General features: G+C 33.7%; 2 protein-coding genes and 1 pseudogene across 2 annotated transcripts; 2 read left to right on the top strand and 1 right to left on the bottom strand.

The window, feature by feature from the left end:
- Positions 1-517: 517 nt before the first annotated feature.
- On the bottom strand, positions 518-5606 carry LOC114755697 (ARM REPEAT PROTEIN INTERACTING WITH ABF2-like). Its single transcript, XM_028944570.1, has 19 exons — positions 5417-5606; positions 5008-5168; positions 4632-4804; positions 4424-4544; positions 4270-4344; positions 4079-4173; positions 3924-3999; positions 3672-3779; positions 3262-3393; positions 3107-3175; positions 2897-2956; positions 2626-2749; positions 2396-2535; positions 1639-1702; positions 1472-1551; positions 1304-1368; positions 1087-1204; positions 864-988; positions 518-739 (listed from the first exon to the last, which is right to left on the bottom strand). Exons 1-19 carry the CDS (start codon positions 5604-5606, stop codon positions 637-639), a joined length of 2079 nt encoding a protein of 692 aa, XP_028800403.1. The 3' UTR covers positions 518-636.
- Positions 5607-13822: 8216 nt separating this feature from the next.
- LOC114755690 (flavonoid 3'-monooxygenase-like) lies at positions 13823-18253 on the top strand (annotated as a pseudogene).
- A 2-nt stretch (positions 18254-18255) lies between these two features.
- Positions 18256-24172, top strand: LOC114755684 (sericin-1-like). Its single transcript, XM_028944551.1, has 2 exons — positions 18256-18332; positions 23791-24172. Exons 1-2 carry the CDS (start codon positions 18256-18258, stop codon positions 24170-24172), a joined length of 459 nt encoding a protein of 152 aa, XP_028800384.1.
- Positions 24173-25115: the final 943 nt, after the last annotated feature.

Below are 25115 nucleotides of genomic sequence, written 5' to 3'. Positions count from 1 at the left end.
TTATCTCAAAGAATCTAATTACAGTAAGGTTTTCAAAATGTCTAATCTTATTTTAAGACGATTGAAAAGACCTCAACCAGCTCTTCTATCTGTACAACCAAATCCTCTTCCTAGACTTCTAGTAAGACCACCTCATTTCTCTTCACCCGAGAGACCTTTTCAGCCATCATCCTCATAAACAAAACCCATTGAACCAACACCATCTTTCCAAGGAGTTACGTTTTTTCAAATGCCGCCACAAATCAAACCACCACTGAGATTCGTAGAAGCCCAACATGTCCACATATCCTGTTCCACTACAATATGCAATAATAGGTTCATTATATAAGCAATCGTAACAATGAAGACGAGTGCCAGGATAATATAACACACCGTTCAAGGGGCATTGATGATTATGAAATTATATCCTACTAACAATTCTTAATATAAGACTCAATTAACTAATTTGAAGAAACAAAAAAAGTTACTAAATTATTAAATTATAGCATATGTTACAATCAGAGCACACGCCAAGCTATAAGAGCAGCAAAATAGTTTGAACAAAAAATATAAATATAAATATTCAACATCGGTACTAACGGCACATTAACGATGATTCACAAATCCACGCACAGCCTGCAAAATTAGGACTCTGCTTCAACTAGGACTCTTATCCCATATTCCGCTAGTAGGCTTGGTGAGTAAACTTTCGAATAATTCACGTATATCTGGGACAATGCGACAGATGAGGTACCTATACCTACATATTCCAAAGACAAGGTAAAATACATATGAATTTAGTTTAAAAGATTAAACAAGTTGGCCTTACTAGGCTAAGAAAAACAACAAAGAATGGAGCCTTCGAGTTGTTGAACAAAGCATACCATGGTTCGGCGCTCAGTTTGTCAAATTGAGCCAACAAAAAGAATATACATGCATGCCTCAATGCCATAGCATTAAACGACTCCGATAACTCGTACATAAGAGAGACATTTTCTACCGAAATATCCTAGGAACAGTATGATGAATCATGGGATTGTAACACGTTCATAGAATGATTTGAAAAATAGGGGAAAAATCAAATCAGAAACCACATTCTTGCCCTACCTGAGCAAGTGCACACTCACAAGATCGCTTGAGACCATCCAGAAGATACTGATCAGCGACTCTTAGGAGATCTTGAGCAATATCCAAGTTGACATCTACATTTCCCGTGTAAATAAATCTGGAAGCGCCAAATGGAAAAAGGCGTCTACCACAATATTTCTCAGATAAAGCAAATAACAAAAAGATGAAAAACCTAGAAAGGGACCATAAATCACACCTCATCATCACTTCAAAGACATCCCATTTAACGTTAGGAATCTGTATCTCTTTGGCTTCCTTTTCCTGCATTTACATATTCCAACAAAGTCAACGTGACTATTGACGCTTAAGGCTCTCGAATTATAAGAATAATAGAAACAGATTATCAACATTAATCACTGCCTACCCAATAAAAACCATCAAGCATTGCTCGAAACGCATCAGAGGAAGCAAGTAGACAAATTCGGTGAGCATAGAACTGTTTGCCTAATAATGAAAGAAACAGAAAATTATCAGTACATATTTCAAAATTAATTATGCACAAGGAAAAATATTCACAAGCAGCATGTTCACCTTCAACTAAAAAGATGATATCAGAAAATGTAGGATTGTTTATATACTGCTCGCCTAAGTATACCTGCAACAAAAACAGCTAAAAACTAGGCAAACCAAGGAAAAAACAGTGCACAAAAATAATCCTTGTAGGATTGTTCACTTCTCAAATCGGTCTCTTTAGACAAACCCCAAGTCACTAAATTTCTTGCAATCAAAACGACTTTTAATTAAGAGTCGTTGTCCTTTTCCCCCAAAACAAGCAGAGCAAATTTTCATTAAGAGCTCAACAATTTACATCATGTCTATGATCCTTACATGAACTCAAAGGATCAATGAACAAATCAAAGTAGGCCAATACATGGTGTGGCCAAAACAACTGCGTTTTTGCTCAAGTAACATTTTTCCTTGAAAGCATTTGTTTTTAAGCCACTCTATGAAATTTGACTCAGCATCATTTTGAAAGCAAATGCCATCTGTATTAACCCATGTCAATTGCCATGTTAACGGCCAATGGACTGCCATTTATGTAACATCTAAAATATTTTTAAACAAATCTTTAGAAGACCAATTGGAAAAAAATACCTCTTCCAATGACTAGATCTAACATTTCCTATCCTGTTGAGTATTTAAATAGAGTATCACCCAGTATCTTACTTTTATTGATAAGAAGTTAAAAAACTATGTAGCAAAAACATGAAAGTTATATTAATTTATTTATTTTTTTGTCCAAAGCAGATGACTAGGGTGAGCAAATGAGACATGAATGGCAGCTCACCTGGGAAGCCGAGGATGGAGGAGTAGCATCAAAGGGAGAGATAGATGTGGTTCTGACAGCCAATGAGTGAAGTGCCATTGAAGCCTCGCGATTCTGTTTAATATTTGCAGATTCTAGAAGATCCAGTAGGAATTCGAGTCCTGCAAAATTTAGTAGCACATTAGCTGAACATACTTTAGCAAGTAAACAAAAAATAACGTCCCGACCACAAGTGATTCAGTTCTTTTTACCATTGTTGTCAACAAAAATAAATTTCCCATCATCAGGGGCACATAGATGAGCAAGAGCTAAAGCCACGTGTCTTTGAACAACCTTTTCTCCAAAACGCATAAGATACATCAGCTGTTTCAGCACCTAGTAAAAAATGAAATTCATGAGTCGAGCCTGGCGTTGAGCACAAAGATTGGAAAATAAAAATAAAAATAATAGCTACACTATAACAGCATGTGCATCTATAATTTAAACAAACAAAAGAAATCGATAATTTGCAAGAAAGCTCACTTGTCCATGCATTTTCTCCTCTAATCTTTTCATTGTCTTCCCTACATACTCTTTAGCAGGCTGCAGGCCACACAGGACTTGTTAGGTATATTGATAAACCAAAGAGAAGGATATCTATCGATCTATCTTGACAAACAAGAAATTATCATCCTGGAAAACGTTCCATGCAAGCCTATTGATTTCGTGTTACTGAAAAATAAATGAACATACTCCATCTATGAAATCTCCATCCTGTAGTTTTTGAACACCACCAACCTTAACAATATCCGCAACATTCTCCTATTAAGGAAAACTTAGACGATTATGAAAAGGAAACATGCAATGATGATTCAGTAAAACGAAGGCACCAGGCTTCACCAGTTCACCTCATTATCAGCAAAACCATACAGAGCAAAGGCTGCATTACGTTGGAGAGGTCCATCATCGTTGGAGCAAAGAAGGTCGAGTAGAAGCTCTATACCTCCATTATAAGCAATACCAGCTTGATTGTGTGCGTCCTAAAGCAAGCATCATAAAAAGCACAAAGGAATATGAAAGAACTGGCTAGAGATAAGTCATACGCATGATTTTATATTGCGCACTTGATTATATCATCAATTAAGACTTGAAGTTACAAATACATACATATATATATTTATATATATAAGAAAATACACACTCAATAATAGAATAAACCTTTTAAAGGCCAAGGCTAGCCACTGATGAGTATTAAACACTAATGCGATCAATGTTTATACTCCTCATACAGCAAATTGATAAACGTAACTATAATCACCTGGGCCAGTCTCCCAAGTGCAAATGCTGATGCTTTCCAAAGCTGTGCATATGGGGACTTAAGCATGTCAATCAGTGGCTGGATAGCCCCTCTTTGAGCAATATGAGCCTGTATAAAACACAAACTTATGTGGTTACTGGTTGTGGCAGAAAAACACGGAGGACACAACAAGAGCATTTATAAAACCATCTATGTGCAAGTTTTTCCCTCCCCCCCTTACTATCTAATTGCGATGCACATAATTCAATCCACCTTGCAATCAGAATCTGTCCCAGCAAATATACCAATTAAAAGAGCTGCTTCTCTCTGACTCTCCCACCAGTCAGACCTGCCATTCGTATTCTGAGCTTGAGAAATGTATTTTATAAGATATTAAGGAAGAGAGCTTGTAGGGCAAATAACATTACCTAAGCAATCCAATTATAGGTCGTAGAGCACCAGCTAGAAGAACTTCCCTCTTTATGTCTGGAGAAGAGTTGACCAGATTTCTAATCAAGCCAACCTACAAAGCTCCTAATTCAGCTGGCTCTAGAAAAACTATAGCATGGGAAAATTAAGCAAATGGAATGCATTAATAAAAATTCTATTAGGGCCTAACTGCTTCAAAACGTGTGGCAGCATCCTTTGATCCAAGCATTAGTACAAGAGTAGGCAGTGCATTGCATCTGACAATCTGCAATTAGTGATTCATATCAACTACTACAGCATAACAATATACAAGAGAAAACAATTAGCCATGCAAGGTCATCCACCTGTTTTGTGTTCTCATCATTTTTAAATGCAAGATTACGTAAGGCTCCTGCAGCTGCCCTTTGTACCTTTACATTATCAAATTCAAGCAATTCAACTAGAGGAGGGATAGCACCTTCCATCCTGAAGGTACAGTCAACCTCTGAGATAGGGAATACACACACACATATAGAAACTATGCTTCAAAGGGGTGGAGAATAGAATAGTTACCTAACACGGGTTTTAATGCTATCATTTTCCTCCACAAGGCTTGCGATGAGATCAGCTGCTCTCCTTATAAGGCGAGTAAGTGCCCTTGAATTGCCATGGGTCTTGTACCTCTTTAGCAAATCCATAAGATAGGACAAAGCTCCGGCATCGACAATGAGTTGTTGATGCTCTGGCTGCGCGAAGTCCAAAAGAAATCAATTATGAGTTAAAAGACATTTTGAAGGTTTCATACACAACGCTTTAGAGTTTCACACGATTTAGATGCTTAAGCGTTGGTGGGGGAGAGAGAGACGCTTTAGAGTTTCATACAATTTAGATTCTTAAGCCTTGAGAGGGGGGGAGTGAGCTAGAGAGCAAGGCTGCAGTGCTGAGTTACTTTAAAAGCAAGACTCTCAAGGACCAAGAGACACCCCCTTTCCACCTCATGCTCGTAAGGCTTGGGAACACCATCACCTTCTCTAACTGGTTCAGGTGCTTCCAGATGTTTTAACAAAGCAGGAACAGCTCCGCAGTCCACCATACTACTCAGAATTGCCTCTGCGAGAAAGAGATAAATATTAAAATGATGCACTAAGGAGCAAGCAGCAGAACCAAAAACAAAGAACAACGCATGTAATAAACTTCCTCACATCCAAAAAATAAAAGTTGGCAGCATGGGATAATTTCAATTTCCGCGGTTAAGCACGCCGACTCACTCCAGGCATACAAGAAAATTAAAAAGGCAAACTGTTTTATTGGCATGAGTATAAGCACGATTACGTATAATACAAGGCTCAAGCGGTTACCATTCTGTCCGACTGCAAAGAGAACATCAACAGCACGCTTGGCCGCGAGGCGATCCGACTGGGACGATGATAAGCTGGAGTTGAGAATAGTGACTTGCTCCACAATGTCGCTGAAAAAATCTACCAAGAATTCTTGTTCACGCTCGCGCTTCAAGCTGCGTCCGGCAGGAGAGGACGGCGGTAGATCCATGTATCTAATAAAAGGTTTAAAGTTTTCTTAGTCCAAAAGTGACTTATAAATAAGATTAAAAGAGGAGGATATGACAAAAATAGATCCTGCCGATGCGCCCTTTTTGAAACCAAAAGTATTTTTATAAGAAATTAAAATAAAATCTCCCTAATATTTCTCAACAATTTATCTAAAAGAAACTTCTATTATCATTTAAATATGGCATCTTCATATGTCCTTTATATATTTCTTAAAATATTGTGCAAGCACACTCAATAATAACCCATATAATTCAAAAAATGAGATTATAGGCTATTTAATTAAGTCCTCACTTTAACATATAAAATATGTAATCCACCTATAGAGTTAATAAATTGAGGATAACTCGGTTGTTATTAAAAACAATTTGTTTTCCATGAAGCATTCATTATTTTTTTCCAACTTATTGTCCTCGAACAACATAACTGTAAAACATAATTATCGGCAAAAAAAAAAAACAGTAAAACATAATTTGTTTTCCTTCAATGCATTCATTATCTCTTCCACTATTAAATCAATTAGTTATTATTATAAAACAATTTATTTCTCCCAAAGTATTTATTTTGCTTTCCTTAGAAGCCTTTAGTATTTTCCCCACTTACTCCTTAATTAAATACTTAAGAATTATCACGAGAGAAATTAACTTTTAAAATTTCTACCATTATCTTTGAATAAAATAGAATCCAACTCAGGGGACACAAAAAATAAAGGATTGAAGCATAACCTTCTTATGAAAATCACACTATATTAGTTCATAACAAAACACATCAAAATAGATGTTCCGCTATTTTACTCCTTCTGTTTCTTTTTATAAACAACTTTGAACTCCAGTACGTAAATTAAAAAATCAGTTAAAGATAATAAATATGTAAAAACTGAAAAAAAAAAATTCCAAAATATCCTCATTCATGAGAGGAGAGAGTATAAGAAAGAGAATAAAAAAATTATTATAATAAAAATAATCATGAAAGAGAAAGAATGTGTGATGGAGAGAGATAATAGTTTAAAAAATAAAATAATAAATAAATTTATTATTAAAGTAATTAATTAATGAGGGTGAAATAGGAAATTTGTTACAAAAATTTAGGACAACTTACAAATATTACTTATATTTAGAGATAAGAGGGGAATAATAATTGTTGCTTATAAAAAGGGATGAAGGGAATAATTATATATTGTACACCCAACAAATAAATTTTATTTTAAAAAAATCAGAATAGATATCCTCCGATTTCATTATATATTAACTATTCAAAAAAATTCACGCATTTCACTTGAGCACCACTATGCGATTGGTATGATTATCTGATCTAATGATCTAATGATTTAAACAATAAATATAAAAGAAAAGAAAAATATTAAAATAGATTTTTTTCTGATGTCATTATATATTAGTTCATGACAAATATCAGAAAATGTAAATTTTTTTTTAATGTTCAGATATAAAAAAAAATTAGGAAAATATCATGAAACGATTCATGACCAAATATTGCGATTGGTTCATGATCTTGAAGAAAGAAACAAGCTATTTCAATACCCACCCATAAATCTCGTGAACGTCTCTCGAATGTCCCTCAATCAGCAAAAGGCTATTCAAGTGCAAATTGGGAAAACAAATTCATAGGAAGAATAAAACCACTCTACGCTGCCATTCCTCCATGGGTTCACTTGGCGGAAAGGTCAAACTCTTTCACGAAAAGGAGAGAGTTTGATCCTGGAGAGTGCCACTTTGTTGTGGCTCCAGTCGCGGTGCTGAGAGAAGCATGCATAGTGTAACTGGAAGATTCTTATCTATTGGAATAGAAAAAAAAAAGTTTGTTTGTCATACTCCCGTACCCGTAGGAACAAGTCTCAGTAGATCAAGCGTTAAGTGTCCTGTCCTTGGATTATGGGTGAGCCTATCCCTTTTCCTAAGATTTGTGTATAAAATAAATAAATAAATAAAACCACACTATGCTATATCAATTACATGTGTAAAAAAGATTGCTTTTTTATTGAAATTTAAATTTCAATAATCTAAATTTTAAAAACAGGATAACAATAATAGTATCAATCAATTAATGAATTAACTAATGAAAAAGTCATGAATTACTCTCTAGTCCTCTTGTTATATGATATTTTTAGATATAATTTTTTATCCTAAATAATTGTCATTTTTTGATATGTGAGAATTAGTTGATTTTTGGTCTAAAATAGTTTGAATTGAAGTTTAAATTTTAATAATCCAAATTTCAAAAACAGCACAATATCAATAGTAGTTAATTTCGCCATACCAATGAATCAATCAATCAATGAATTATCTAATCAAAAAGCCATGAACTACTCTCTCCCTCTCTCATCCTTATTATATGATATCTTCTACAACAAATTTTTGGTTTTAAGTAATTGTTATTTTTTGGTATACATATACAAATTAGTTGATTTTTTATCCAAAATAGTCTAAATTGAAACTTAAATTTCAATAATCCAAATTTTAGAAACAGGATAAGAACAATATTAGATCACAAATTTTTGGATTTTGTTATCATCAAGATGAAAAGTCTTTTCTGCCATCACAGATATAAGAAAAAGCCAAGCAAGGTGCACGTGCTCATCTTATTTTTTTCTTTAGGGTCAGATATAATGACAATCTTAAATACTACCTCCGGTCCTTAATATAAGACCCTGTTTGACTTTTATTTTGGTTCTCAATATAAGATCTCAATCCACTTTGTCTCTCATATTTATACATTTTTCTCCAAAATAGCCCTTCTAACAATGATAGTTCTAGTCAATACACTTGATTAATAAGGATATTTTAGGAAAGACAATATCTATTTAGGACAAATAACTAACTCAATTTACTTTCTTAATCTCCTCAAATTAGTGAACTGGCTCTTATAATTAGGACCGGAGGTAGTATTTACACATTTTTAGGGACAAAATACGCGACCCATTACTAATTAAATACCTTTTAATTTAAAAGCACCGAGAATCTGTACTTCTTTGAAAATGGGAATTTTTATGCGTGTTTTCCATTATCTTTTGATCTTTTAAATAGAATAATACATTTTATAGATAACCCAAAATTCAATACCTCTCTAAATACCCTTTAATTTCAATAACACTGAGAATCTATACTTCTTTGAAAATGGGAACTTTTATGCATGTTTTCCATACATTTTATAGATAACCCAAACTTAAAAGCCTCTCTCTCTTAAACAGAACTTAAACGTTGATCTTCTTTTGCTTGATTTTAAGGTTTTTACATAAACAGATATCAAGAGCAAAACTATGAGAAAAGCTCCATATAACAAAAGGATTGGTTGCATTTGATAGTCAAAACTACTTAAACCTAAACCATATACATAGTTGCATTTTTCCGTTGGTGAAAAAAAAGTTGCATTTTTTCCCTGTTCATCAATTCTATGAGTACAGTATTTTTGTTGTTTACAATAAAACTATCCGTGTCAAGGGAAATAACATATATATGCAAAGTGTAAATAAACATCTTACAATGCCACTTGGGCTTGTGATGCATGGTTAGAAAATAAAATTGTAACAGTATGCTCCACTTGTTTGTTTACAAAATAACAATATAATTCAATTTCTATGGCAAGTGTGATATGGGGAAACGTACAAACCGGCTGGAATCAAGTAACGAACAAACGGTTGATCTAGGTAGGACTTTAAGAGAACCTGTCTCTTACAACCCTAGTCATGAAGACACCACAAAGTTGATCAATCTTTTGATACTATCGAGTATTTTCATGAGAATACAAGGATGTAAGCAAAGCTCACACAGAGAGAAATAAACTCAATTCTCATTCATCTAAATCTGTATCTAATTACAAAAAACGTAGCCTATATATAAGCAACTATAGAACACTCTAGAATCAACATCTGAAGACATAAATACTAAGGATGATGCTTTATTAATAATTATTTGACTATGGGAAGCACCATTTATTACATAGAAATAAAATGAAATAACTTAAACTTCAAGAGCAAGTCTGCTAATTGAAAATAGAAAACTGTAAAATAGGAAACTAATTAAAACAAACAGAATCCTAATTAATGTCAATAATATCACTCTTGATGCTTCTTGAATTTTCTTTGACCTTCCAAATGGATCTTCATAAATGCTATTCACGTCCATAAGCATGTATGGGCCTTTTAGACATCCATTTGGGCCTGACTATGGTTTAATCACGTTCAGAAACTCTCTTGGTCCATAACACAATGTATTTTGGGCCCTAATTTAAAAAGTAATAGCTCCAACGGACCCTTCGATGCACATATAATTGTGTTGGGCTTTTAATAACATAGGACTTGACTTCAAATGCTTCTTTTTGACTCTCAGAATGTGCTCTTCTCTTCCTCAAGGCCCAAGTGTCCATGCTCCAATGACTCACATGCCACGGTGGCTTTCAGGGTGGCCTTCTATATGTCATGTTAAGCTCTGCATGTGTCCATGTTATCATCCAAGAAATGATCAATGTCCTTCTCCATGTAAGCAGTCTTGAGCTATAAATCCCTTGAATACTTTGGAGGGCTTGTTGGGCCTCTAACTGAATGAGCATTTCTTGGGCTTCAAGGCTTGGTATGCTGTCATTCCCTCCCTCTTCGAAAAGATTTGTCCTCAAATCTTGACCTGGATCAAAAGGAAAGAAGTTAGAATTTGCAAAAACAATTTGAAAACAATACTTACTGAGTAAAAAAAAATGATGTATGTTATGTTATGGGTCCTAGCAAGATCTTGAAAAGGATCTTGATTCTTTAAAGTCACATGAAGATACTCTAATATTGGAAGCTAGTGAAAATTGCTTTCGGTTAGAAATCTTTTCTTTCTCATGTGCACCCAAATATAAATGATCATGTGTATCCCTCGTGCACCTACAAAATAACTTAAAGCAACAACAATATCCAAGTAACAAGAAAGCCTCTTAACCACAATATGCATATGATAAGAATGCCTATGAACAACAAAATTCATGTTACAATTAAAATCTAATGTGTGAAGTTCAAGCAAGGCATCTTAAAGACAACAAATCTTCAACAATAACAAGATTTGGGTCATCAGAATGTGTTTTAATATTGTTTGAATGAAATGAGAATCCATTGGATGGCTCTTTAAGAATCAAATCACCTACCTACAACACACTAGAATCACAAGGCAAATAATGATTAAGATGGCTAGTAATCAAAAAAATATCCTTGCAATCACTCTTAATCTCTTTTTTCTCAAAATTCTTTTCATCTTTCTTTTCACTCAAATCAACACTCTAATTTTTCCTCTCATTATTTTGACAATATTGAGATACTTCACTTGTTTCTTTACTCAAGCTGTCTTCTTTTTCACAGTTATCCACAACACTAGAGTCAATGTCATTTGAATTGTATATAGAGATGATATCTTTCTCTTGATCATTCTTCTTTGAAGAGGAGCATTGTCTTTTCTTGAGTTCTTTTTCATGCTTGCTAAATAGAGGAACCAAATCTTCAATCTCTATAAAACTGCACATTTCTGCAACACGGGTTAATCTAGGATTAAGCCCGCGTATAAAACGATCCATGATGGCTTCTGGAGTCTCTTTCACACCAGCTCTAATCAAAGCTAACTCCATCTCGTTGTAATAATTCTCAACATTTAAGGAGCCTTGTTTCAACTCTTGCAACCTTTTATATAAATCTCTTTTAATTTTGGAGTTGTGCTTAGACTTTAACTGGTCTATTTCAGCATTTAGTTGTTAAACTTCTTTTAGGAAAGATTTGATATCTTCCCCAAGTTCTTTGTGACCATACATATTTTGTGCCTGAAAAGTTAGAAATAGAGAGAAAAATGGATATCACCACTCTACTCACGTGTTTCACTCAAAATGATTTATGTCACTCATGTTTCACTCAAATTTGCGCTTTTAAAATAATGTAAATACTCTTGCCTTTTACAACTCAAGCTTGACTCCTATAATATTCTTGATTGAAACTCAATAAAATCAAAAGACAATGTCAATTTGTGGCAATCTACACAAATAGAATTGGTAAGAAACTATGGGAGAAAGTAAAGGAATATGGGATAAAAGTATACGATAAAAAAAAATATGGCAAGAGCTAGAAAGGGGAAAAACGTGTAGAAAAAAAGGATAAGAAAATTATGGATACAAATATGGGTGTGGAAAGAAAAGAAAGTGGGAACGAAGATTTTAGGAAAAATACTACCTTGAGAACACTTTCGGAAAGTGAATACCTTGTAAGAAAAGGACTCAAATTAGGCAAATAATATGACAAGGAAGGAAAAGCAATAGGAAACAAAAGAAAGAAGGAAATTTGATGAAAGAAAATAGGAAAGTAATATAAAAAGGAAAGGAATTCAAAATAGGAAACTAGATAAAAGAAAAAAAAGTAGAAATAGGAAAGTAGGAGTCTTACCACCCAAGTATAAAGACTTAGGAAGTTAATTGTGACTTGTAATGGAAGCTCTTTCAAATTAGGAAACTTGCGTCTTATGTTGCAATCTCCAAAACCTGAAACTCTTTCTCCTTTTGTTTTCCTCAAATTTTTTTTCAGCAATTCTGCAGCCTTTTTTTTTTTCTTTGAACACAACAGCACTCTTTTTTTTATGAATTTTTTTGTTTTTTTCTATGCTACTCAAAAGAACAAAGCAAGTCAAATGAACAAAAAAAGAGTGGGAAGGAGATGAAAAGGAAAACAAAAAACAAAAAAAATGATGGAAATAAGGAAGAACGAAGGAAGATAGAATGAGAAGAATGGAAACGAAAGAAAAATGGAAGCAACAAAGAAAGAAAAAAAATTAAAACACCAAAAAGATAGAACTTGAAATCTAGTAAATCTTAGCTCTGATGCCACTTGATATGGGGGAGACGTATGGACAAACTAGAATCAAGTAACAAACGGATGGTTGATCTAGGTAGGACTTTAAGAGAACCTGTCTCTTATAACCCTAGTCATGAAGACACCACAAGGTTGATCAATCCCTTGATACTGTCAAGTATTCTCACGAGAATACAAGGATGCAAGCAAAACTCACACAGAGAAAAATAAACTCAATTCTCATTCATCTAAATCTGTATCTAATTACAAAAAACATAGCCTATATATAGGCAACCATAGAACACTCTATAATCAGCATCTTAAGACATAAATGCTAAGAATGATGCCTCATTAATGATTATTTGACTATGGGAGGCACCATTTATTACATAGAAATAAAAAGAAATAATTTAAACTTCAAGAGCAAGTATGCTAATTGAAAATAGAAAACTATAAAATAGAAAACTAATTAAAACAAACAGAATCCTAATTAATGTCAATAATATCACTCTTGATGCTTCTTGAATTTTCTTTGACCTTCCAAATGGATCTTCATAAATGCTATTCACGTCCATAAGCATGCATGGGCCTTTTAGACATCCATTTGGGCCTGAATATGGTTTAATCACGTTCAGAAACTCTCTTGGTCCATAACACAATGTATTTGGACCCTAATTTAAAAGGTTATAGCTCTAATGGACCCTTCGATGCACATATAATTGTGTTGGGCTTTTAATAACATAGGACTTGACTTCAAATGCTTCTTTTGGGCTCTCAGAATGTGCTCTTCTCTTCCTGAAGGCCCAAGTGTCCATACTCCAATGACTCACATGCCACGGTGGCTTTCAGGGTGGACATCTATATGTCATGTTAAGTTCTGCATGTGTCCATGTCATCATCTAAGGAATGATCCATGTCCTTCTCCATGTAAGCAGTCTTGAGCTATAAATCCCTTGAACACTTTAGAGGGCTTGTTGTGCCTCTAACTGAATGAGTATTTCTTGGACTTCAAGGCTTGGTATGCTATCAAAGTGTAATAATACATTATTTGAAATGAAAACGTGGGTGATGATTTTGATTTCAAAATATAAACAAAAATAAGCATTTGCATGTTTTAGTTGCACTTCAACTTCTAATTTATTGTTATGCACAATAAAATCAATTTCGGTCATTAGCAAAAATCAAATAGAAAGTTTTCTTTCTTCTAAAAGCATCCATTGGAATGACTGCAGAATATGATAGGAACATCGAAGGGCAATATAATTCGAAATCCTATTATTAGTGGCATCGGCTTATAACATATTAAACTTTCCATTACATATAACATTAATATAATTAAAAATCCTATTATTATTGGTATCGGCGTAACATAACAAACTTTCCATTACATGACGGAGTTAAACCCAACTTTAAGATTATATAATCATGAAGCACACGAAGAAGGTCCAGCTTCGTTTGGTGGATGCGTCTTGTGGCTGGCACAGTATTCCAGATCCATAGTGGTTGATCATCATTAAACACGATCTTGCTGGTGTTCTCATGATTTTTCAACATCTCAATCCCTACACACATCAAAAAAAAGAAAAGAAAAGAAAGAACATAATGTTTTCAAACAATTCAAATACCTTATTATGCTGGAATATATTAGATAAAAAAATGATTAACAAAATAAAATAAAATAAAAACCTCTAAACACTAGTCAAGACACAAGATATCAAGGTTTTCTCTTGCTTACTGAAAGGGTTCGTGATTGGTAAAATAACAACATGAAAACTCACGTTGCTTGTAACCTCATCCTACCTTTAAAGCAAAAATAAATAATATGATGAAGTATACTTACGTGTGTTCTTCCAAAGTCCAAGAGGCGGCCTTCTTTCTGATACGAAACTTAACCCCTAAACACCCAAAAAAACTGATAAAAGCAAAACTAAATATTCACAGGCCACAAAATACAATCCACGTGGCCCAATACCTGCGCATCTACGTGGACCAATCACAAAGCACTCACAACGTTTATATAGATATATATATATATATAGATATATAGATAACAATTTTAATACCTAGTTTTGTTGGCATCAGTTTTATTACCTAAATTAAGGAATGCATATATGCATATGCAGGAAGAGATAGCAAGATTGATGCCCAATCTAGCGAGTGCGGGCTCAAATGCGGTGAACTTGGCTCAATTGCTCAACGTGTGCACGACAAATGCATTGTGCAGAGTGATGATAGGGTGGCGCGTGTTCAGCGACGGCAGCGCTGGGTGCGATCCCTGTAAAACCCTTTACCTTAAAAACGTTAGAACTCATCACAAAGTCACTACTATGGTAGAAAAGGAAAATCTGTTAAATGAACTACCATAGTAGGAAGAAATTTGCATAATTTTGAGTTCACATTTAAACCGTTGCATGCAACTGAAAATCATTCATGTACATCTACTGGGCCTCCGAGCCTCCGGCTCGGGTAACAACAAACATCACATCAGCCCATCTAGATGATTCCCAACCAAATAATCCAGAGTTCATAAAACACTAGCAATGGCCTCCGGCAACCAAAATAAGGAGATACATTCTCTCCAGTTACAACAAGGCCGGGTAATCAAATATATCAAAAAGTAGTCCTAACTGTGGCAATATATACTAGTCATACATATACAAATGCTAGAGGCCTAAAGCTAACCAAGCTCAAGCCTCTGCGTCTCTTCCCGATGGCCCACGCCCGGAACCTTCACCTGAAAACATTGTAAACCACGAGGTGAGACAAAGTCTCAGTAACCAACCTTTCCAATACTAGGTACTACTAAATAGGTGCTCGTGAGGTGTCAAGTGGGGCAGTTCACAAGTAATATAATAACAAGATAGCCACAATAAATCATGCGAGTGAAATGATGCAAATCCCATTAACCAAATCCCTCACTTGGGGGATTTTCAGGAGCCGAAGCCGGCCTATCCCTCACTATGGGGGACGTAAGGAGCCATAAAAGGCCTATCCCTCACTCTGGGGGACGTAGGGAGCCAAAAGGCCTATCCCTCACTATGGGGGACGTACTAAGCCAATCATTATGCATTAATGGAGGCCTTACCATGTGGTAGTAACAGACAAAACTCTCACCAATTCCCAATTAATGCATCATGCTCAAATTGTAATCACAGAGTAATAATCATTTTACAATTAACCTCATTCAGTGGCATATCTTTTACAATTCCAAAATTCATTCATCATTAGTCGAAACACACAAGACGGTTTTCCTTTTTATACACAACATACAGTTGAACATAATTACTACTTAGAGCACAAAACATAAATCTACTCACAAAACCACAGAAGCAAGTACTAAGGATTGGAAAGTGGTTACCTCTCGCTTGAGCAAGGAATAACAAACTGACAATGTGGTCCCGTGCACCACCACGACTCACAACCGGTCTACACAAGCACACAAACACACAACCATCATATATTAGTTTTCAACTAATAATGTGGCCAAAACAACACTTGGGACACAAAATTCCTATCTCCCATCAAGACTCTACCCAACTCAAAGGTATAAACTATCAAGGCAACACTCCAAGGTCATACCAATCCATTAAAACCTTAATTCCTTTTCAAACATCAATTAAAATTCAAACCTCAAGGACCACTATAGGAATTCAACCTCCAACATCCCATTTGAGCAATTAAGGTTCCAACAACAAATCTAAACCGATTAAACATCCAATTAACCCTCCTTAACATAACCCAAATCACAAAACTCAGAATCAACCTCTACATTGTCATCCTCAATCACAAACCTCCTATTTCCATAAACCCTAACTCCAAAAATTCAAGATTCTTTAAATCCAAGGAAACTACACCGATTAAATACTTAAACTAACCCAAGCAATCAATTAAACTCAAAACAATCGGTCAAAAACCTCAATTCCATCACAACTTAGAAAATCCTAGGGTTCCACAAAAAATCCTCAGAAATTCCAAAATTCCAAGAAAGAAAAGAAGATTAGAGGTTAAAATCACTACTTGAGGTAATGGATCCTTAGAAATGCCCCCTCCAAGCACAAAAGTTCAAAACCCTAGCAGAGCTCCTCTCTCCTCCTTCAGATTTTCTTATTTTCGCACGCTGAACCCTCCCGCGACTATATAGATTCGCGACCTTTCGCCGTGGCGAACCCCAATCTTCGCCGCGGCGAACTAATCCCGAGAGGGATTACTCCCTAAAAACCCAACTTCGCCGCGGCGAAAGCTTCCCGGAGGAAACTCTCGCTCGTCCAGAAAAACTTCGCTGCGGCATACCCTCACCTTCGCCGCCGCGAAACCTTCCGAAAGGGAAGCCTCACTCACTGAACAACTTCACCGCGACGTCCCCAAGACTTCGCCGCGGCCAAACCTTCCCGAGAAGACACTCCCCTCTGAAACTCCCGGTGCGCCAACTTCGCGGCGGCAAACATACCCTGAGAGGGGTACATTCACCTATTCCTCCAACATACCTCAAATTCAACCCAAACACCAAGATCAAGATTAAATTGCTAATCTATCTTCAAAATCAACCAAAAGAGGCTATTAAAACCCGATAAAACTCAGGATGTTACAATCCCAGGGCAAATGAGTTTGAGAGCATGGTGGTGGAAGTGATAGCATTGGCCAGAGTTTTCAACATCGGCGATTTTATTCCGGCCTTGGAGTTCCTTGACCTGCAAGGAGTGCAAGCTAAAATGAGGGAACTGCACAAAAGATTCGATGACTTCCTTACGAGCATCATTGACGAGCACAAGGTTTCTAAGAGCGAGAAGCACAAGGACATGTTGAGTACCCTGTTGTCCCTCAAAGACGTCCAGGATGATGACGGAACCAGACTCACTGACACCGAGATCAAGGCTCTTCTTTTGGTACCTACGCCTTCTTCCTTACTCACCAATTATTATATGGATAATGCTTTTATCAAATTTTTATATTTAATATTATACGTGACCATATATGATTGGATAGTTGATCTAATGAAAATAAGTAACTTGATTTTCTTGTTTATACTGTCATATTTAAGTTTAATAAATTTTATTTAAAATTAAAATATAAATCATTCAAATTAAACATGGATTGGAAGAGATCAACGTGTTCCTCTTTGCAACTAGAATTTCCCGAGGAAGAGAACAAAACATTAATTTTTGGGAAGCATGAGTCAATGACATGGGTCCATTCTTGTAGACCTTGTTTGCCGCGGGAACTGACACGTCATCAGGTACAACAGAGTGGGCAATAGCTGAACTAATTCGTCATCCAAGAATGCTGGCCCAAGTCCAACAAGAGCTGGATGCTGTGGTGGGTCGAGGTCGACTCGTGAGTCGTGACTGAACTAGACTTCCCCAGTCTCCCATGCTTGCAGGCCGTGGTGAAGAAAACCTTCCATCTTCACCCACCAACGCGTCTTTCCCTTCCACGAATAGCAGAAAAAAGCTGTGGGATCTTCGGCTATCATATCCCCAAAGGAGCACTCTACTGGTCAATGTCTGGGCCATAGGTCGTGACCCCAAGGAATGGTCTAACCCATTGGAGTTCAATTCTGACAGGTTTCTACCAGGTGGCGAGAAAGCTGACGTGGATGTAAGGGGCAATGACTTTGAGGTGATGCTGGACGTAGAATTTGTGCTGGTATGAGCCTGGGGCTTCGCATGGTTCAACTAGTAACTACGACACTGGTCCATGCCTTTAATTGGGACCTTACAGAAGGGCTTCACCCTGAGAAACTTAACGTGGATGAAGCCTATGGAGGGTCAGCCCCACCGACTGTGCACCCCAAGCCCAGACTTTCACCACAAGCCTACTAATCATGAACACCCCAATAGAGGCAGCATCGCCTACTTCAGACCTTTGTGTATACGCCTTTCCTGATGTTTTCATTGGGCAGTAGAATGATCATGCGTATCGAATTCACTGGGGAAGTTATTTTAGACGGTTATGAAAAAGAGAACATGAGACAACTGAAAGATCCACATCAACTAGTACCAAATGATCTGCATGTAATTTTCAATTATTTTCGTAGTAAAATTGTAGTTTCTTATTATTGATCCTCGATACACAAACTATTTAACTAATTTAAATATATTAAAAAAATAAATAAATTATCTAACCTAATTTTCTAAAATACTGCTACTTCTGATTCTTAATACTCTTCGGTCCTAATTATAAGAGCTAGTTGACTAGTTTGAGAAGATTAAAGAAATAAGTTAAATTAGTTATTTGTAATAAATTATTGTTGTCTTTCCTAAAATATCCTTACTAAACAAGTGTATTGGCTAAAACTATTATTATTAGAAGGACTATCTTTGAAAAAAATGTGTAAATATGAGAGACAAAATAGATTGGGGTCTTATATTTAGGATCAAAATAAAAGTTAAACAAGATCTTATATTAAGGATCGGAGGTAGTATAAAAGTTAACTTGACTTTCCAGACAGTTTTTACAAGACACGTGTTAAAAGTTTTACGAAATATTAGTTATGGGCTTACGGCCAATACATAACTAGGGTATTTTAAGAACCACATCTATTCATTACAAATAACTAACTTAACTAATTTTTTTTAATTTACTCAAATTATCAACTAACTCTTATACTCCTCCGGTCCTTAATATAAGATTCATTTAACTAATTTGATTAGATTAAGGAAGTTAGGTAAGTTAGTTAATTGTAAGAAAAGTGACACATTTTTCCTAAAACACCATAATCATCTTTCTTAATACTCCTCTCCCTTTTTTATTTGATTATGGTTGAGGGAGTATCCATAGGGGTAATTTAGAAAAAATTGATAAATATGAGAAATGGGTCTTATATTTAGGATCAAAACCAACTCAAGAATTGGGTCCTATATTAAAGACCAGAAGAGTATTAAGGACCAACGCTAATATTATATAATACCATTCCCGGTCCTAAATATAAAAGCTAGTTAACTAATTTGAATAGATTAAAGAAATAAGTTACATTAGTTATTTATAATAAATGTGTTCTTTCTTAAAATATCCTTGCTATGAGAGACAAAATAGATTATGGTCTTATATTTAAAACCAAAATAAAAGTGAAACAAGATCTTATATTAAGGACAGGAGGTATTACTAAATTATATACAAACTTATAAGTTTTTTTGACCAAAAATACAAACTTATGAGTTAATAAATTAGTTTGAAAAAAAATGCAAAAAATATGAGAAAAATAATAATTTAAAATCTTATATTTAAAATCAAAATCAAATCCCTAATTAGCTCATACACAAGAGTATTTTTTGCGGGTGAATCATTCTCTCATTTTTCATAGCAATATTCCCTCATAGTCGTCCTCATCATAAAATTATACGGCCAAGAAAATTTGAAATTTTCTGTAAACCACCTGGGGCATCAAACTGTTAGCTAAATTCTTTGTCATTCCATCCGATTATTTTATTTCTTTTGGTTGAAATCTCCATCCATTGATTTCAAATAAGGCACAGAACTGGCGGTAGTACTAAATTTATACAAACCTTGAATTCTATACCTTAAAACCCCACCACCACCACCAAAAAAAAAAAAAATAACACGCAAAAAAAGACACCACAAAAGATAATTTCCTTCTGAAGAGAACACCTTCTATGCCGTCACATTCACCGATGTCGATTCCATTACTTAAATCCTGCTCAGCTGCTCCTATTGCTGACCACCTAGCAGTTCTTCGATCGAGCCTTCTTGCTCGAAATCAATGTGACAATCTGATACTAAAATCAGTTTCATACCCTATAAATAAAAAAGTTAGAAAAATACAGTGATACTCTAGATCAAAATACTACTTCCGATCCTAATTATAAGAGCTAGTTGACTAATTTGAGGAGATCAAGGAAAGAAGTTAAATTAGTTATTTATAATAAATATGTGTTGTCTTTCCTAAAATATTCTTGCTAATCAAATATATTAGGTAGGACTATCATTGTCAGAAGATTACTTTGGAAAAATGCATAAATATAAAAAACAAAGTGGATTAAGATCTTATATTTGGAACCAAAATAAAAATCAAATAAGGCCTTATATTAAGAAGAGGAAGTAGCACATCAGAATATCAAAAGTTTAGTAAACAATATTAAAGTCCAATTAAACCTATAAACAGGCTATTTACCAAAGAAAAATTATCAACAGGATTGATTGCTTCTTAAAAATATTATCCCGGTCCACGTTTGGGAACTAGTAGAAGTTCAACCGCAGGAAACAGATCACAAGTACTATGAAAATGCCCAATTGTTGAACAGTAGCCTGGAATTTCTCCCCTTGTCTACATAATTTATATTAATATAAAATTTACAGAAAGCTGCACTGTTTATAAATTAGCAGTATTCAATTTAAAAAGAGATTGCAAAAAAACTCGAGAAACTGCGAAATTGATCTAGGCAAAGTCCACCCTTAACTGAGAATTCCCTTTGGACTTAAGTGAGAACCTCAGATCTAAGTTCAAATGATGTTGGATGAGCTTAAAATCATCATAATTTAATTTGACATTGCTTAAAAATAGAAATAAAATAAGCCACGCTGAAAGGGATTAAGGACCACATATGGGACGGGAAAACCATTTTTACATGAATAGTAACTGAGTTTCCGGTAACTCCATGAAGCTGACCAGGCGATCGGAAAAAGAAACCCTTTTCAAAACATAAAGCTCAGACGTAGAGGTGTTACCAAGAACCAACCACCATTGTCCATCTTTAACCTGTACCAAAAAAGAAATATTAATTACAGTTTGAGACAACTAATAACGGACAATCTAAGAACTTCACCTTAGAGAATCGAGGTACAAAAGCTCTGGAAGAGTGTCGTCTAGAATTCGTCTTCTCCAGTCTGATGTTCAAAACGCGGGAACTTCCACTGTTAGTGTCCTTTCTTTGAAGCTTTACTTTCATTTTGACACGAGAGAATCAGACACATAATTTTTTCCCGTGATGTCAAGAACCGTAAACTCGAGTTTGGTAAGATTAGTTATGGATCAAACTAAAATAATAATAATAAAAATTAGAATTATAATAAAATTGATGCACACTGAAACATAACAAATAAAATATTGATTCAAAAGTCACCCACAAATAAATTATTCCTTTTAAATTATAAACATAAATAAATAAATAATAACAAATAAACATATATGAAAATGAAAAAGATAAACAACACAAATAATTAGTTACAATACATAATATAGAGACAATATATATAAATATATATAGAAGGAGGGGAAAAAACAGTAATATAAATAAATATATAAATATTACAATAAACTAACTAATATATAATAACAATTTAAAATGAAGATAATGCTACAGTGAATAAATACAGATTTATAATATAAATAATAAATAGACCTATAATTATATAAATTACATTATATAATCACATATAATACTATTTGCATTATTATAAATAAATTAGATAGACAACATATATAAACAAAATAAGTATAAGCAAATATAATGATATATATGTGTGTGTGTATGAGAGCTAGTACAACACAAATAAAATAACATAAAACAATATAGATATCAAATGGAGATGATACATAAATTACATCAATTATAAAAAAATAAATAACTTAATATTTTACAACAGAACAACATAATAAAATAATAAAAAAAGAATTATAACATAATATAAAACACAAAAAGAAAATAAAATAAAATAAAATAAAAAATATATATAACGTAATGACAAAATTAAAATGTAAAGAAAAGAACAATAGAATAACATTATATAATATAAACCATGATAATTGAGAAAGGAGATAATATATAATTAATATGTAGTCAATATATATATATATATATATGATGATTGAGTAAGAAGATAATTAGATGATGAGAAGAATACATCATCTAACAAAGTTTATACATCAAATTTTCAAAGCCAAATTGTGCTGATAACGTGTTGTAAAACTACAAGAAATAAGAATACTAGAGAGTAGGAAAAAAACAAGAGATGGAGAAGACAATGGTTTTTTTCTCATTCACTTTGTTTCATGGTACAAATGCCTTATGTATGGCTTCTATTTATAAGCCTCCAAACATTGAAGTCCTGTACTAAGGTTACAAAAGAATAAGAAATATAATAATGACATTAACAATGGGAAACTGCTCCCAAGTCATTCGTTAGGGAAGTTATATAGTTTATGACACTTGAAGGTAAGAAATCCTATGAGAATTCTAAAGGTTAGGGGTTACGGGCATCCACTTATACAATATTCATAATAATTCTACTCTTTTTGGAGTTTTTTTGTCTTTTGATTTCACATAGAAGCAATCCATTGCTAGATAAGAGGATTCTTATGTTTCTTTAATCAATAAACCGAAGAAAGTCTGTAGTAACTTGATGATCATGATAATTCCTTTCCAAGTAATGCATGCAATTCAGTTTTGAATTTATTCTTTTTTGGTGACTGCTTGAATAAAAAATGAAGAATAATCTTGTAGGGCAAAATTTTCAGTTTGGTTCGTTGTAGAATTTGTCGTCTTTGTGAATTCATTTATAGATTTAGAGCATAATCTTGAATTTCAACATGCATTTTGCTGACAACTATGAGAGTATTACATATATCACATTTTCATTTAGCTCCATAGTTTTGATGGGTTGTAAACATATATATATATATATATATATAAAGGTTTTTGTAAAAGTAATTATTTATAAAAAAATGAAAAATTTATTTGGCAATTTTGTAACTGACAAAAATATATTACACCTCATCTTACATCTTACACTAGATGAGTTGGAGAGCTTAATTATTAACTTATGTTACATGTAATATTTAATTACAACATCTTCAGATTATTTTGGGTTGGTTTAGGGGTAATAACTTGCAATCATATTGTGCAATGATACATAAAAAAAAGTAAAACACAATTTCTCAAAACATCTACACAATTTTTACCCTATTATGTAGTTCTAATAACAAATGATAGCCACTTTGATACCAAGTAATATTGAACCCAAATATGCAAATTCTAGCTTAAGATTTTGAAATGCTTATAGTCATTATGGAATTTAGCCTAATTTAGATAACAAATAATATTGATCCTGATACTAGATGATATGAAATCCTAAATATATAAATTCTAATTTAAGATTTTCAAATGATTTAATCATTGTGATGTCTCTTGAGATTAATTTGTGATTAAATTTTATAACAAAATTAGTTAATTGCCCTTAACTTAAAATATGAAAAAAAAAATGAAAGGAAGAAAACAACTAATTTTAAAAAATATTTTCTTTAGTAGCAGTAGTAGCAACAGCAGCAGTACTAGTGGTAGTAATAGTGGTGGTAGTGATAGTGGTAGTAGTAGTATGGTAGTGATGGTGGTGGTGGTTTTAGTAGTGATAGTGGTCGTAGTGGTGGTCGTGGTGATAGTAGTGGTAGTGGTGGTGGTGGTGGTAGTAGTGGTGGTGGTAGCGGTAATAGTGGTAGTGATGGTAGTGGTGGTGGTGATGGTGGTGGTGATAGTGGTGGTAGTAGTGGTAGTAATGGTAGTAGTGGTGGTGGTGGTGGTGGTGGTAATAGTTGTAGTGGTGGTGGTAGTAGTCGCAGTGGTGATGATAGTGATAGTAGTGGTGGTAGTAGTTGTAATAGTAGTAGTAGTCGTAGTGGTAGTGGCGGCGGCGGCGGCAACAGCAGCAGTGGTAGTAGTAATAATAGTAGCAGCAGCAGCAGTAGTCTGACAAGTAAAAAAATATCTTCATTGCAATTTAGTAATTAAAGATTTTACATGAATAAAGTGATATTAAAATAGCATTTTGATATTATCATAGGGATTCCTTATATATCTTTTTCCCAGTTTTTGAGTATTTTTTTTGAATTTTTGATTTAATCATGATAGATTTTAATTTTTAAGTTTTAACTGATCAATCCATTCATTATGTTTTCCACATGATTTTAGCCTATTCAACCATCGTTTTGGTGGTTAAAAAAAAATCGTTTTTCTGGTGGTTGTACCATTTTGCAACTTTGAGGGTGTTTTTGTTAATTTTTGAAAAATAGTTTTTAGAAAAAAATGATAAAAGTAATTTTAGGGAATAAATTTTGTTAAAAAAAGTGACTTTAAAAAATTGAGTATTTAAATGGTTGTTATCAGAATTATTTTTTTATGTGCAGACATAAATAAATAAAACCATAATTTTTATTTATTTTTAACTAAAATATGATTTTTTTAGTTAACATATAAATACTAAATCAATATACATATGTATGATCGATTTATTATTTTGATAACACTATGGTTTTTCACACAAAACTATGATTTAGATGGTTGTTATTAAAATCACTTTTTTAACTAAAAAAAAATATAAATAATAAATATACATATGCAAGACTGATTTATAAGTGACATAATTAATTAATAATTAAAATGTACTATATACTTTAATTTATATATATTTTGATATTTGTCTCAAAAAGTAGAAAAGTTTGGCTTTTTTAAAGACTATGGCTTTTTTAATTTATATATATATATTTTTTAATATATATATTTTTATATTTTTTCACATGTTTATTTTATATATTATAGAAACACTTGTAAAATTATACTTTTATCCCTTAAACTTCTCTTAATGGATTATTGAATTTTATGAGGTGTTGGAATGGTAACCATGGTTGTGGAGAAAATCATGATTTTAAGAGGTATCCAAACACCCCTGACCTTC

The sequence above is a fragment of the Neltuma alba genome, unplaced genomic scaffold (genome assembly GCF_004799145.2).
Source record: "Neltuma alba isolate B1F8T4 unplaced genomic scaffold, ASM479914v2 tig00001343_pilon, whole genome shotgun sequence".
Lineage (NCBI taxonomy): Eukaryota > Viridiplantae > Streptophyta > Magnoliopsida > Fabales > Fabaceae > Neltuma > Neltuma alba.
This window is presented reverse-complemented; position numbering and strand designations above follow the sequence as displayed.

Bases quoted from the DNA above. Each gene is read 5' to 3' on its own strand.
- LOC114755697 (XM_028944570.1), bottom strand. From the start codon at position 5,606: ATGGATCTACCGCCGTCCTCTCCTGCCGGACGCAGCTTGAAGCGCGAG. The intron at 3,176-3,261 runs GTGAACTGGTGA...TTTCCTTAATAG, and splicing joins ATGGTTTTGCTGATAATGAG to GAGAATGTTGCGGATATTGT. The intron at 2,750-2,896 runs GTGAGCTTTCTT...ATTTTTTACTAG, and splicing joins AGGAGAAAATGCATGGACAA to GTGCTGAAACAGCTGATGTA.
- LOC114755684 (XM_028944551.1), top strand. From the start codon at position 18,256: ATGAACACCCCAATAGAGGCAGCATCGCCTACTTCAGACCTTTGTGTA. The intron at 18,333-23,790 runs GTAGAATGATCA...TGGTGGTTTTAG, and splicing joins CCTGATGTTTTCATTGGGCA to TAGTGATAGTGGTCGTAGTG.